Source organism: Felis catus, chromosome F2, assembly GCF_018350175.1.
Source record: "Felis catus isolate Fca126 chromosome F2, F.catus_Fca126_mat1.0, whole genome shotgun sequence".
Classification (NCBI taxonomy): Eukaryota; Metazoa; Chordata; class Mammalia; order Carnivora; family Felidae; genus Felis; species Felis catus.
The window spans coordinates 23,480,102-23,494,919 of record NC_058385.1 but is presented as its reverse complement, the minus strand read 5'-3'; the positions used below and the strand labels follow the sequence as shown (position 1 = coordinate 23,494,919).

Below are 14,818 nucleotides of genomic sequence, written 5' to 3'. Positions count from 1 at the left end.
TAAATAAAAAAAAAAAAGAAATGAGAACTGACAGCTAATTAGTAAGAATATGATCTTCCCCCCTTATCTTTCTATCAATTGTGAAACCTTCTGTTACCTGAGTTAATTTGAGTCAATTAAAGACTTTTTAAATTATAGGGGCGCCTGGGTGGCGCAGTCAGTTAAGCGTCCGACTTCAGCCAGGTCACGATCTCGCGGTCTGTGAGTTCGAGCCCCGCGTCGGGCTCTGGGCTGATGGCTCAGAGCCTGGAGCCTGTTTCCGATTCTGTGTCTCCCTCTCTCTCTGCCCCTCGCCCGTTCATGCTCTGTCTCTCTGTCCCAAAAATAAATAAACGTTGAAAAAAAAAATTAAAAAAAAAAACTTTTTAAATTATAAAGTTCTGTAGGTGGTGAGATAAGTGATGGCTAGAATCAATACAATAGCATTATGCCAACAGTTACATGTTAGAAAGCATAGTGAAAGAGGAATGCCCCTAAGAACCATGGAAAGGTAAATACTCATGTTAATGACAGTTATAGATGACCTAGAAGAAAAAATAACAAAACTTGTAAGAGCTATCAAAAAATAGAGATATTTGATGACAAACTAGTATTATATAATTTTCAAATTATAGGTTTAATATAATTTAGTAAAAATCCAGTGGAATGATGGGTGAGTGCTTAAAAGTTGGAAAAAAATAATAGGTGAGAAGAGCAGTTTGGATTTTGAACTAAAGGATAATGAAAGAGAATTGGTGTACTAAATACCAAAACATATTAATGCAAGAATAGACATCAAAATAGAATTACTCTTTCCTAGGCCTTTTTATATATAAGATTTGAATATATGGTGAATTAGGTGTCACAAATCAGAAGGCAAAAAATTATTTAGTAAGTTAACCTGTTAGAAAGTTGGTAATCATTTTGGGAAAGAAAAATTTACATTTTTACTTCATATATAAAATATTTCCTGTGGATTGAATTAAGTACTTTTTTTTTAAACAAGGGAAAATATTTTCTTAAAGTTCGGGATCATCTCTAGAGGAAGGAAGAATTTCTGAAATCAAAAGGAATCACAAATGTTAAATATTAAAGAGTTGTATGAAAATTTAAACCTTTTAGAAAAACCTCAAAGCACAGCCAACCTTTATTTTAAAAATGTGAAAAACACTTACAGTTTATTAAAAATAAAGACCATTTATGAGAGTTGCTTAACATAATAAATAAAATTAATAAAAAACATTGGCCAAAAACTTCACAGTAAAATAATTATAGATTTAATATTTTGAAATTATTTTTGAATTGGCACAGTTGTATAAAATGAATGCAATCTTGGAAAAGAATAAAGAGTAGAAAAAAAATAGTGCTTTCGTATTTGTTGATGGTATAGCAAGTTCAGCAATATTTAACAAAGTTTAAGATCAAGACTTTTGTCTGAGTTACCAACTTCTGAGAATCCATCCTAAGAAAATCATCTTTTAATTTTTTTAAAAAATATTTATTTATTTTTGAGAGAGACAAAGAGGGTGAGCAAGGGAGGCGCAGAGAGAGAGGGAGACACAGAATCCGAAGCAGGCTCCAGGCTCTGAGCTGTCAGCACAGAGCCTGATGTGGGGCTTGAACTCACAAACTGTGAGACCATGACTTGAGCCCAAGTCGGATGTTTAACTGACTAAGCCACCTAGGTGCCCCAATCCTAAGAAAATCATTTTTAAAACAGGAAGTGTTTTATACATGGAATGTTCAGTGGAGGATTATTTATAATACACACTATTTGTTATCTTATGTACTATTTGCCTGGATTCATTCCAGGCACAGACATGCACACAAACACACCTACCTCAACGAATCCTTCCGCTACACACACCCTCAGGAACTCCTTCGGCAAAGTCTTGTTGATTGCTTTCTCTTTTAAAGAATTTAATAAACTTTATTACTGTGCCTAGAATGCTGGTTTTTAGTCTTTAAGGTATCCCCAGGTAATTCTGATAGAGCTTGACGCTTGAGGACTACCGTTACAGGGATTCTGAGATATAAAAGGACAGGTTTCCATATAAAATGAATTAATAATCAGACTTAAGGAATTCTTTCTGAGCACTGAAAGTCTACTAAAACATTTAAGACCCTACTTTAAGTAAACAGCCCTTTAATTCAATTTACACTGCTGGCTTGTCATTCTTTTTCATCCTCTTGCCTAGGACCAAACACCAAACTACCTCTTCCTTCCAAAAAAAAAAAATTCTTGAGTGTCACAGACCCTGTATCTTAGCATAGAAAGTCCCAGATTCATCAAAAATTCAGATTAGTCAATCAATATTGACAAACACACTAAATCAAACATGTTTTAAAGTGTCAAAGTTCTAAAGATAGTATAGTCCTTCTGTTTCAAACTCAACTTCACTAATCATAAAAAAATGCCCCGTTGTCTTTTCCATAGATTTTAAGCCACTTGTGTTTTCTAATAAAACTTGAGAGGAAATTGTCTTGGAGTGATGAATTTTAAAAATACATATAATTTGAATGTATAAACTGCTATCTTGCCTCAGTGTGCTCGTACATTTTCCCTTCCTTACTCCCTGGTAGGGAAATTTCAGAAAGATACAGTCTTTCGGGCCCTCTGATGCTGCCTTATATAGATAAAAGGACTTATGAGAAGTCCTTTATCCAAGAATATTCCCAGAATTTCTCATTACGTGCTGTTGAATAAGAAATGGAGAGGGGTGCTTGGGTGCCTCAGTTGGTTAAGCATCCAACTCTTGGTTTTGGCTCAGGTCATGATCTCATGGTCATGGAATTGAGCCCCATGTCCAGCTCTATGCTGACTGTGGAGCCTGCTTGGGATTCTCCTTCTCCCTCTTCTCTCTGCCCCTTCCCTACTCTCTGTCTTTCAAAATAAATAAATAAACTTTAAAAAAAAGAGAGATGGAGAAAAGTCCCATAGTGAAACTAGAAATATAAAATTAGTTATTTAAAACAAAATACACTTCATAGAAGTTATTTTTCATAGTTAATAGTTTTTATCTGTTAACTGAGAAATTTATACTTTCATAACTAAAATAGAAAAAGTCTTTTAATAGGTTGGACTATTACATTCTCCACCTTAGCCAAAAAGTACTAAGAAAAGAGAGGCTTTTCAAAGTAAATTAGCTTCTTAGTGTCCAGGAGTTCATTTTACCAATAAACAGACTAAAAGTGTCTCTCCCCCTTCCTGCCCCCAAAATACAAATTAGCCATCTTTAAAGGACTAGATTGTATTTCAACTAAATTATGACTATTCTAGCTCAGTTTCCAGTCCCAGGTACAGATACATTTTTTTTCATTTACAGATAATTCTGTTTAAAATATTCTCAGATTATTGATTTACAGTGACTGTTCTTAACTCAGTGTTTTGTACTCATGCTTGAACCCTGCATACCTGAATCATTCCCCTCCCAGAATCTCTTTAAATCGACAGTTTGCTTCATGAGTGACCATCATATGAAATCAAGAAAGGGTAATACTAGTTATACTTTGAGATGATAGAGCAGCTGCTCTTTCATAAAGGTGAGTGGGTATAGACAGTCTTCCTTGAACTTTTCCTTCATCTTTAAAAACTAAAGCATTTCAGCTGTGTAGCATATATTATCTCTGCCTTTATACATTTCAGAGTGACAGTTATAAGCAATGTGAGAAATAGCTCACCTTGACCTTACAGCTGAATTTGAAAAATCTTATCAAAAAGGTAATCATACTCTCACTCATAAAGCAGAATACGTCAGCTTTGTTTTGAGTTTTCCAGATGTCAGCTTATATGTTTTTCTGTTTAGCTGCGTTAGTTCCAAAAGATCTTCATTGATCAATCATGTTCTCCTTATAACACCAAATTACCAAGAAATATGGACTCTTGTTATTTCTTAGCATCATCTAATTCTGAAAGGGCTACAAGGTCAGGCCAGTGTCCTGACATGACCTACAAACTTAAACAAAAAGATCCAGAGACTAAATAAAGACTTGCTTGGAATTGGATGAACTTACTGAAACACTTAACATTTCAATTTCTAGAAGAAATTGAATTCTGCCCAAGCAGAATTGTGGGCCTCAGGTATAGGCTCCACAGTCCTTGGGTGAACGTGGGTCAGGGTGTTCGTCAGTGTTTGTAATCAAAAGAGACAAGGGAGGTTTGGGTTTAGTTTCATAATATCTATGCACTTGAGAGGGCTTCCTGGCTGCAGAATGAATGCCACTATTAATGAAAAACAATAATTCAGCAGTTCAGAAGATCTCCTGGATTTGGAAGAGTAGGTTTCTGCTGATACACCAGACTTGAGCTGCCAGATAGATACCAGTGTTGGGTGCTTGAAAAAAAAAAGCCTCTTTCAACTTAAATCTGTGATCTTCCACGTTGTTAGTATACTTTGAAAATGTAGGACAGTCACTGCTACCCTACTGTTACTCTCTTTGTAGTATCATATCTTCTGCATTTCTTTCTGCATTTCTTTTGAGATTCTTCTCTAGCTCCTTAATATTAAAGTGCAAAAATTTCCTGAGATGTGAACACACATTCCTTACTGTTACTTACTTGAAGCTTACTATCAACCTGTTTTCCAGAATTCTTTGATAGTTTCTATTCACTAAAGAATTAAGGCCATTGGGATACAAATATTCTGCGTTGCAAATTAAGGCCAGGGGTCCATATGCTTTGAAAAATTGGTTAAATGGAGAGAATAGGGTTAAAAAAATAAAGGGAACTAACCAAAATAGGTATTTGAATAGACAACTCATTTCCGCATACATAAGGGGAATTTACCTATAATTCAGGGCTAAGATGGTAGCCAGTTTAGTGCACAAATGTTTCCAGTTTAGCACACAAATGAATGAATGAGCCTAAAGTTCAGTATCAAAACAGACATAATTGTTCTTGAAAAAGAGAAAAAGTATCTTTTTATGGAATCATAAAAATATTTCAATAAGATAGCCAGTAGAATCCATTAATAATATGATCCATCTGTTTCCTGGGATCCATATTGAATGTATATAACTTAGTTTCATAATGATTGCTTTTCACAAATGGCAGTACTGATCTGGTTCTTGAAGCATTTTCCTTAAGGTGATAAGAGAATTGAGCAGTATAGCTTAAGACTGTTATTGAGGGGCGCCTGGGTGGCGCAGTCGGTTAAGCATCCGACTTCAGCCAGGTCACGATCTCATGGTCTGTGAGTTCGAGCCCCGCGTCAGGCTCTGGGTTGATGGCTCAGAGCCTGGAGCCTGTTTCTGATTCTGTGTCTCCCTCTCTCTCTGCCCCTCCCCCATTCATGCTCTGTCTCTCTCTGTCCCAAAAATAAATAAACGTTGAAAAAAAAAATTTTTAAAAAAAAAAGACTGTTATTGAGTATTGGCTTCAGAAAACTAGGCTTACAGGAAATAGATTGGCATAATGTTTAGATGTTATGTCCAGTAAACTGTTGAGTTTATAAGTTTGGGGAGGAGTAGAAGAATATCTCGCTCTCTTTTTTTTTTTTTTTTAATTTATTTTTAATTTTTTTTACAAAACTTTAAACTACATTCTGGTTCCATTCAGCTGGACCTGTAAAATTTTAAGGATTATAAGGGGATAGGAACATAAAATTGTCTCAGACTAGTATTGATAAATTCTTTTTCTTCCTGTCTTATAGCTGTCTATAGAACTATAGTACTTGTAGAGTCTATAGAACTTATAGTAGTCTATAGAACTACTTATGTTAGGTGTAAACCTTTTTATTTGCACTACCTTACAAAATCATTTTCTAAATTCCTAAGTCCAAATGTTTACGCAGCTTAACAGCCTTTTCCCTTTATTTCCTGCTAGATAACAGTTCTGTTGTCTATTGTGAAATCTTTCTTGAACTGGTTCATCAAAGTAAAATTTTAATTCCCTAAACTGTTAAGACACAAACCTAACTGTAAAGATTTATTTTTGTCTTTCTTAGAATTGGGATCCCACTTCATATCTACTGACTTATTACTGTGTTCCTTTTTTTCTAGTCTTTTGTCCCTGGGAATATCCAGGGAGGTGGTTTCCAATATAACGTGATGGTTGTGGTGTCCATTATAATGGGATGGTTCTTATACTCGGGAGAACTAAATGACATGCTTCTAATATAGTTCTCTTCCACTCATATTTCCCAGAAGCCTAGTGAAGTTAGCCATGGTAGATGTCACTTCTTTGGAACTGGTGATTTGTGTATTATATTTGAGGGTATAGTTTTTTTTTTAACATTTTGTTTTATTTTTTTCAACGTTTATTTATTTTTGGGACAGAGAGAGACAGAGCATGAACGGGGGAGGGGCAGAGAGAGAGGGAGACACAGAATTGGAAACAGGCTCCAGGCTCCAAGCCATCAGCCCAGAGCCTGACGCGGGGCTCGAACTCACGGACCGCGAGATCGTGACCTGGCTGAAGTCGGACGCTTAACCGACTGCGCCACCCAGGCGCCCCTGAGGGTATAGTTTTAATAAGCGCTTACACAGTTCCAGAAAAAAAGTTTAAGGGAATAATTTAAGATTTTTTTTCCAGGCCTTCATTTTGCTACAAATACTTTATTCAAGAGGTTAGATATATTGTGTTATTTGACCATGTTTTATAGACCTATATTTGTCTTGATCTTATTAAATTAACAACCTTTTTTTTGTAGGTCATCCTGGTATTCAGTAATCTTTTTCATCTAGTTAGGAAACTGTGTTCCTTTTGCTAACAAATGAGTTTTTTGCTTCTTAGTGATGGCCTTTTTTTCCTAGGAAAAAGTTTGCCTGGCTTTGGCTCATACTTGTCTCCATACTTAAGTATTTGCTCATAGACTCTTTGGTTATTTACAGCCATGATGGATTTGTAATGTTAAATCCATGTGTCCTTGTGGGTCCAGCTATCAGAGATCATGGAACTCTATTTTCAAAACTTACTTAGTACATTTATTTCTCTAAAGATAGAGTATTTAAGGCAGGGAGTATCATATTCGTCCTCTAATTTTTTTTTTTTTTTTAACTTCTGATCCAAAGTGGAGATTAGGGTAGGGAGAATAGCTTTGTATGGATTTCTTACTCATTTTGGTGGATTGTAGCACATTCTACAGCAGCCCACTATACTGAAAAACTTCCAAAATGAACAACCTGATGCAGATACATTTACAGTATCACCTATCAGAGATGATATCTTTGGAAATAAAAGCTTATTTTTGGCAGTTAACTAGGAATATGATGTTCAAATTGAATTTTGTCTCACCTTTTTATTGTATACATTGTCATATGGTATGATACTTAAAGTTTGACCTATCAGAATTTAGTGCAGTCCCTTAGCTTAGAGATCTAAGGGCGGTTAGTTTGAGTATTAATTTCAAGGACCCTAATATTATAAATTACTCTGTTGGAAAAGTGATGTTTTAACATTTTTTATATTCTGCATCCATGACATCTGTATCTCCTCTGTATTCCAAGTTCCACAGTAATTGAGGAAACATACTTTCATGTGACACTTAGAAACTATAAACTGTCCATTTACTTCCTTCTTAAAGATATTATTTCTTCAAAGAATTCTAATGATTTAGGTAAGATTTATTTTAAAAATCCAATATATTTCACCCTTTAGATCACCCTTAATGTACAGGGGATGGAATATTCCACGAGTTTGCCTAGCAGAGAATTCAGATATACTGGTTTTTAGCTCTCATTGAATCATTGGGAATGGGGATTTTATTAACAGTGTATTGATCCTAACATGGATATTTTATAAAGTATTTTAGCCAATTTTTCAGAAATGTTTTAGAGAGCTTTCACAATTCTTGGGTAGTTGTTACTAGTCTTCCTTCTAAAGCCTCTTTCTGAAGAGTAACCAGTCCTCAAAATAAATCCTTCAGATATGTCTTGTGAAATAAAATTTGTAAAATATGAATCCCCAAATTTCATGTCTTACATAAATATGATGTGTTGAGGCTACCAAAAGTCATTACTAAATTATTTTAGTTTTTTTAACCTCATTTGCATATGTATCTATACTTGCTGAAAAATGTATTTTTAAATGTATTTTCCATAGAGAAATTAATAATATTGACTATGTATTAATTGATTTGGAGATCATACCTTATTTGTGAAGTTATTTCCTTCATAGACTAAAGGCACAACTTGTATTATCCTGTGTTAAATAGTAGGACACTGTTGGTCAGGAGTTTGCTTCCTGTCTCATTATAATTTAAAATTGTGGCCCTTAAAACAACTCTTGAGAGATAAATCCTGAATATGTGCTAACATATATCAATTTATTATTTTAAGTAGAACTAACACACTAATTAATGCATCATTTAAGATCTATGTGAACTACATTTTCATGAAAGAATTGAATTTGATGTGTTTGTCACTATATAATTGAACACAAATTGGACTTTTTATTTGCAAGGATTGGGGGAGGCAAGTCAGACAAATAAATCATGTTCTTCTTGCTACTTGAAATTATTTATATGTTAGGCTAACTTGTGGATTTTACTTATGCAGGCTTGACTTTTTTAATTATCTTTTTTCTCCTTTTCTTAAAGATGATACTTGTTGATGCCACTGTTATCATCCTCCTAGCAGAAGATAGTCCTACTGAGAAAATGAGCACTTTGATCATTCAGTCTTTGAACTTTAACCTTTGACTGGAAGTGACCTATAGGCAATGAAGACTACTTCCTTTTACTGCATTTTTACTCGTGTGCATTCTGGGCGCATGTTGATCGCTGGTTCAGTCCAGGCAACTGACATGCTTTTATTAGTCATACAGTATTAATGCAGGTGTCAGGAAATGTCAAATATAATTCCATTTTTTATTTTTATTTTTTTAAGCTTTTGGAAAAGTTCCAGGTCCTCACGTATTGTGCAATAACAATGACTTCCTTGGCGGTTTTGGGACGTTCATTGCCGGCAATGGACGTTTAACAGGAAAAATTTTCATTAACTCCTGCCACCCAATGATTAATGCATGATAGGGCCTATGAAATGAACTTATTGGTTATAGTGGGATTATAAATAAAGTGAGGGATCCAACATTACCTTGAAAGTCACCCCAACTGTTTATATTTGGATTCTATGCACTGTGATCCTAAGGTTAACGGCATGAATTAACATGCGTCTTTAAAGGACTGTAATGAAAGATCATTGCGTATTTATTGAATTGTTTATATCTGCTGTCAAATTGTTTTGACATGGAAGGTTTTCAAGTAACATTGGCAGAGAGGTACAATATGTTATCCCTATGGTGAAAATAAATTCATTTGTTGTATATAGTTCCTCAATATCTGAAGTAAAGGTATGAGTAATATAGGGTATGAATGGTTTAATCAAGGCTTTATTTTGGAAGTAAGAAAAATGGCAGTGATGATTCAACTGCTGCAGTCCATAATTTGGGCTTATTTGTACATTAACAGTTTTTCCAAGTAGGTTACACTCTGTTACTTCCTGCTAGCCATCAGCATGAGCCCTACTGCCTAAACACTATTTCATTTATTTATGTTTTGAAAATCCATAAACAGTTTTTGTTTGCAATTTTGTTTCTTTTGTTATGTTTTAAGTCAAGATTGAATGTTACAGTACTTCAATTGGAAAATTTTTGTCAAGTTTTTTCCTGTAAATTTTCTTTACTTGTAAGTATCATTATGTCCTTTAATCCTGTACCCTAAAATAAGAAATACATTTTTGACAGAGGCTTAATGTTTTAACAAAAGAGTGTGGACATTTTTATTTTAAAATTTAGGCAAAAGTACACTATAGAATGGTATGTTTGCTTATTTGTCTCACACAACCATACAATTTTTCCTGGAGGGATTAGTTTTGTTTTCTTGTTGTTTAAAAGACTTTGCTTACAGCTAGATAAAGTTTTCTATAGAAAAAAATTGTTGAAACGTCCAATTCTCAGTACCATGTAAGTTAATGATACTGCAACTAGGTTCTCTTTTTAAAAAGCGATTATGTATTTTATAAATTACCTTTTCACATATGCAAAAATCTGTTTCTACTACAATGTTATTTTTACTAATGCCTGTTGTTGCACTCTTTTTGACATATCCTGCAGTGAATAAATATATGAATCAATTTGGGCTTAAAAGTAAAAGCCAATTGGCTGAAAGGTTTGAAGTATGTACCCCAGCAAAACCATCCAATCAATAATTGGCGAGGAGTATTTTCAAAATTGTTTTTAATCTCTGTATAGATGACATTTTGTAGCTTTGTACATGTTGTTAATTAAGGGCATATAATTTTACACTCTAAAAGTATAATTGCAGAACTCAGGGGTGGGTAGACTTCAAAAATATGTCTGCTGTAGAAATAACTTGAAAAACAAATTAAAACTATGGCCAGCCACCAAATTGTGGACACTGTTTATACTATAGTTAGCAACTACCACTTTTTGAAATTAAACACATTTTTGTTCTTTCTTCACTAGATACACCTAAGTTCTCACAGTAGTTTCTATCAGTCTTATTAGTTGCCCTGTTTAACCAAGACAAAAAATGTTTTTTGGAATGCTTGAGCTACTCTTAGTTTTTAACTGCTTTTTAATATGAAAATTGCAGTGACAAATTATATATTTTTCATATTTTACACAACTCTAAACTGATTGACTTGATCATTTGTGGGGGTGGGGGAATCTTTCTCCATAATGCTGGTCCTCTTACTAAAATTCTTTTATAAACAAATGACCTGTGACATTTATTCACCAAAGGAATTAATATACCAGGTCAAAGATGAACAATGCTGTCCTGTAGATTAATAGGTGGTATATAGCCTCAGTTGAGTTTTGTAAAATAAAAATAGCAGTATTTTAAGATACCTCTCTCTCTACCTAGAGATATCATAAAATAAATTAAAATGAAGCAGAGGAAAGTAAAGGAAACCAAATAATTTCAGTACACTTTACGGTTTAAAGAGAAGTTGAAATATCCTAAAATATAGAAATACCAATCATTCAAAATTTGCAATAAGAACACTTTATTCGTTACATTACTCCCTTGAACTTAGGAATTATTGGAAACTCCTTTGCACTTAGATTTAATTAAGTTGATTTTAAATGTAAGTTACATTATTAAAAGACATAAGATGTTTACTTAAGTCATTGCTCTAGAGAGCAAAATTAATGACTTTGTAATAATAAACAATATTTCTCTGTAACACGTTGTTGAACGACAACCAGAATACCAAGAAAATGTACATAGGAATATGCTACTTCCCTCTTCCCTTGCTCTATGGGGCACTGTCTGCTACATAGGCCTACAGAATTATACTTTCATATTTAGACAATATGTACTCTCTATTTATTTATTTATTTATTTATTTTAAGGCCATTCTTCTGGTTTGCCAAATTCTGTTAAGGCAGTGATACATTCATTTCCTTATTTTGCATGTTTATATCATGAACTTGGTGCCCTTTCAAAAAAAAAATTATATCAAGTAGGTATTAATGCCATAGATTTTAATGAGAGAAATGGTTTTCAGTTTTTTAAGATAAATTTTTTAAAATACATTTTATGGCTGTTCTCTTAAGGAATTTAATATTCACCTCTAAAGGACTCACTTGTAGTGTATGAATTCCTCCTTTTAGCTAGCAGGGACATAAAGCTTTTTTTAATCCCCAAAAGAAAATGCTAAAAAATAGCTTTTATATACGGTTCATCTGGAGAAAGACCTTAATCCTTATTTGTTTTGACTAGGTATATAAATATTTGGTATAAAATAACTAGAATAGTTTATTACTTTTTCCCTTCTAAAATTTTAAATATATGCAAATATATATCATTAGATTCCTGTGGTGAATAATAATTTCTTCAGATTCTAAAACAGGTATCTAGTGACTGCTTAATTATTTCCAGATTGCATCAAAGATGAATTGACAAATAATGGAAATGAGTAGTGATATGAAAATGGTATGTAACCACATATTACTTGTTTCTGGTAATCAAATCTTATTTTTTAAAAAGCCTATTGTTTTTGAGAATTGAGATATTTAAACTTGTTACAACTTCTTCCTAAAAATAGAAGAGAAGAGGAGGTACTGTGTGTTCAAAAAATTTTTTAAATAAAGAATTCAGTGTCACTAGTTCTAAGCCTTTATGGTCACTGCTGCTTATATTTCTTGATCTCACTTTTATTTAATTTTTTTGTACATATTCGAGATGAATGCTTAGGATTATTAAGTGTATATAAATTGGTTTTCTAAAAGAACTGAGGCTTACCCATATCTTCTCTAAGGATTCACTGTTACCAAAATCAGCTACTGCACGATTCTGTGTTATGCTAATGCCTTTGCATGATTAAGATCTGTGAAGGTGTCTTTTAATCTGCACCACTTGGCCCAGTCCTCTTTGCAGTCTTGTTTTTCTCTCTTCTTTCTTCCTGTCTTCTCACAGATGTCCACTATGTCGGTCTTCAGCAGTTTCCCGAAGTTTTCCTCTCCCTCTCCCTCCCTTCCTTCTTTCCTCCTTCCTTTTCTTGAGGTTAGGGAATCCAGAGAAGGAAGACTATTGAAATTACATCAGAAATTTTTCTTAAATAAGAGGACTCCTTCCTACAGATAAAATATGTAGAATTTCTGATACTTTATTTCAGTTCAAGAGTAGGTGGCTAAATTTATTGAATAATTGACTACTTGATAAATGAGCTGTTAATTGTAATTTAGTTCTTAAATACTAATATTAAGGGAGTTTTGCTTACTTTTTGGATGGTGACTCTCCCAAAGTCCAATTATTGCCCAAATGAATTGAATTAATTGTTTTGGTAAATGTGTTTTTTCCATTTAAATTTCTAAGCCATTTTGAGATTTGGAACTTTTTTTCTTTTTTTTTAATAATTTGTGGGAGACTTTAATTTTCTCAGCATGAACTGCATTAAAGACAGGCTTGTATGCATCATTATCATTAGAGGCCCGTGGAGTCTACACATGTACTTCAAACTTTAGATCTTTATCTTTAAAGTTGAAGTTCTGGTTCTGACTGTCGTCCTGATGATTGAGGTGTTCTCTGTGACTTTAATTCTCAAAAGTTACTGGGACTGATAGTTGAGGATGAATCTCCAGAATGGTTATATGACTGTTTTATCAAAAAATTGTTTATAAAACAATATAATATCTGAAGACATTTTTGAATATGTGGAAGGAAAGCTTGACTAGAAGCTGGTATGTTTTACCATACCTAAAGAAGTGCAGTTGTGCAAGTTGAGTGCAGTTGACAGGGAGAAAGAGAAACCGTTCTTGTTCTATTTCTTGGTGCATACTTTGTCAGGGTTTTGTCAAAAGTTTGCTTCTGCAGTAATTCTAAGCAGTTTTCTCAAAGGCAAAGCATGGTTCTGGGCTTTGGCTTGTTAGGTGTGGCCGCACTTGTCAAATTTCCTGGTAAATGGAAAGATTGAATAATCCCACCTCTCTAATTCTAAAGCCTGAAACAAGACTAGTGAGGAATGTGGTAGAATGTCAGATACCATGAATATAAATGCGAGTCTCTTAATAGTTAACCACAGATTATTTACATAAATGCAAATTGATTGTCATTCTCGGGGTAAAATCATTAATCGAACAGATTATCATGTCAGTTATCTGGTAGCCAAGAATTAAGTCCATGTTCAAGTTAAAGTGGATTTGTTGTTTTTAGTTGGTACCATTTTTCTCTCAATATTCAGAAATACAGATTGTGCATTTTATTAATAGGAATGGAAGCTCATGCTTGAGGATTTGAATAGGGTGGATGTATATATTTTATAAATTCAAGTTGTAAAATATGTAAAGCTGCTGCTTTTTGAATAGAATATAAATGTTAAGACATAAATCTATATATTATATATTTTTAAATACATGTACCAAACTTTTGTTAGTTGAATATAAATTACATTGTGTGCTTTATGGAATTCAGTAACTTTTAATAATAAAGCAGTTGTCATTGATTTTTTTTATGTAGACTTGAATATTAAATTGGATAATTAAATCTCTTTGTAGTTTATAATAATGTAAAAATTTACTTATGTACTAGTTTCTCATTACAGAGGACTGCGATCTTCAAAGGTTTGTGGAAACAGTGACATGTCCATTTCCAAAAATAGGTGCAACAGCACGAAGATAGTCCCTAACGCCACTTGTTTATTTAATGGATCATGTTCACTTAGCAGTGTAGCCTAGTATATTTTGGTGGTTCTTCATGCTTTAATTGAAGAAGTCCTGATTGAAAGACAGGCATCTTCAGAAAAGGTGGAAATTGAGACCCAAGCACTTGCTTAGAGTCCCACCATGAGTCTAGTGTTGCTGAACTTTAAGTTCTATTAGATTAATAAGGACATGCCATAGAGACCTTTGGAATACTTTCTGAGTGTACACATAGATCAACTAACTTATGTAGATGAGTGACTCGTGAAACTATGAGAAAAGCAGAGGAGAGGCTGAAGAATCAGGATACCTGTCTGCATCTCAGTTATTCACAGCAGGAAGAATGCTCTGCTGATATTCTAAGTTCTCTATCCTGGGGGGCCCTGCTTGCCCCAGGAGCACCTCACTCCTCACAGGGGGATGAAACTGCCTTACCTCAACATGCTGTTTCTCCATCCTCAACAGTAGATGAGTAACTGGTTACGTAAATGCAAGACCCATCTTTGTACTTTGATGACATTCTCTCCCTTTATTATAAATCTAGAATAATTTCTACCTCTCTCAGATGGTTTAAGCAACACTGTGGATAAGTGAGTCTTTTGAAGTCCTCTCTACATTCTGTAGTACTTTTCACACTAACATACAGCAAAATTAAACATGAACTGAAGAGAAGTCAAATGACATAGCTAAGAGTTTTCTGTGCTTGGATAATAGGGTCCAAGGCCACAGTGGTTC

General features: G+C 33.9%; 1 protein-coding gene across 2 annotated transcripts in view; it reads left to right on the top strand.

Moving 5' to 3' along the window:
- UBE2W (ubiquitin conjugating enzyme E2 W) overlaps nt 1-13,887 on the top strand; it is a 73,827-nt gene extending 59,940 nt beyond the window's left edge. For both annotated transcript variants that reach the window (XM_003999895.6, XM_045050131.1), the window contains exon 6: nt 8,517-13,887. In XM_003999895.6, coding sequence (XP_003999944.5) covers nt 8,517-8,530 — 14 coding nt within the window. In that variant the 3' untranslated portion in view covers nt 8,531-13,887. The remainder of the gene's footprint in view (nt 1-8,516) is intronic.
- Nucleotides 13,888-14,818: the final 931 nt, after the last annotated feature.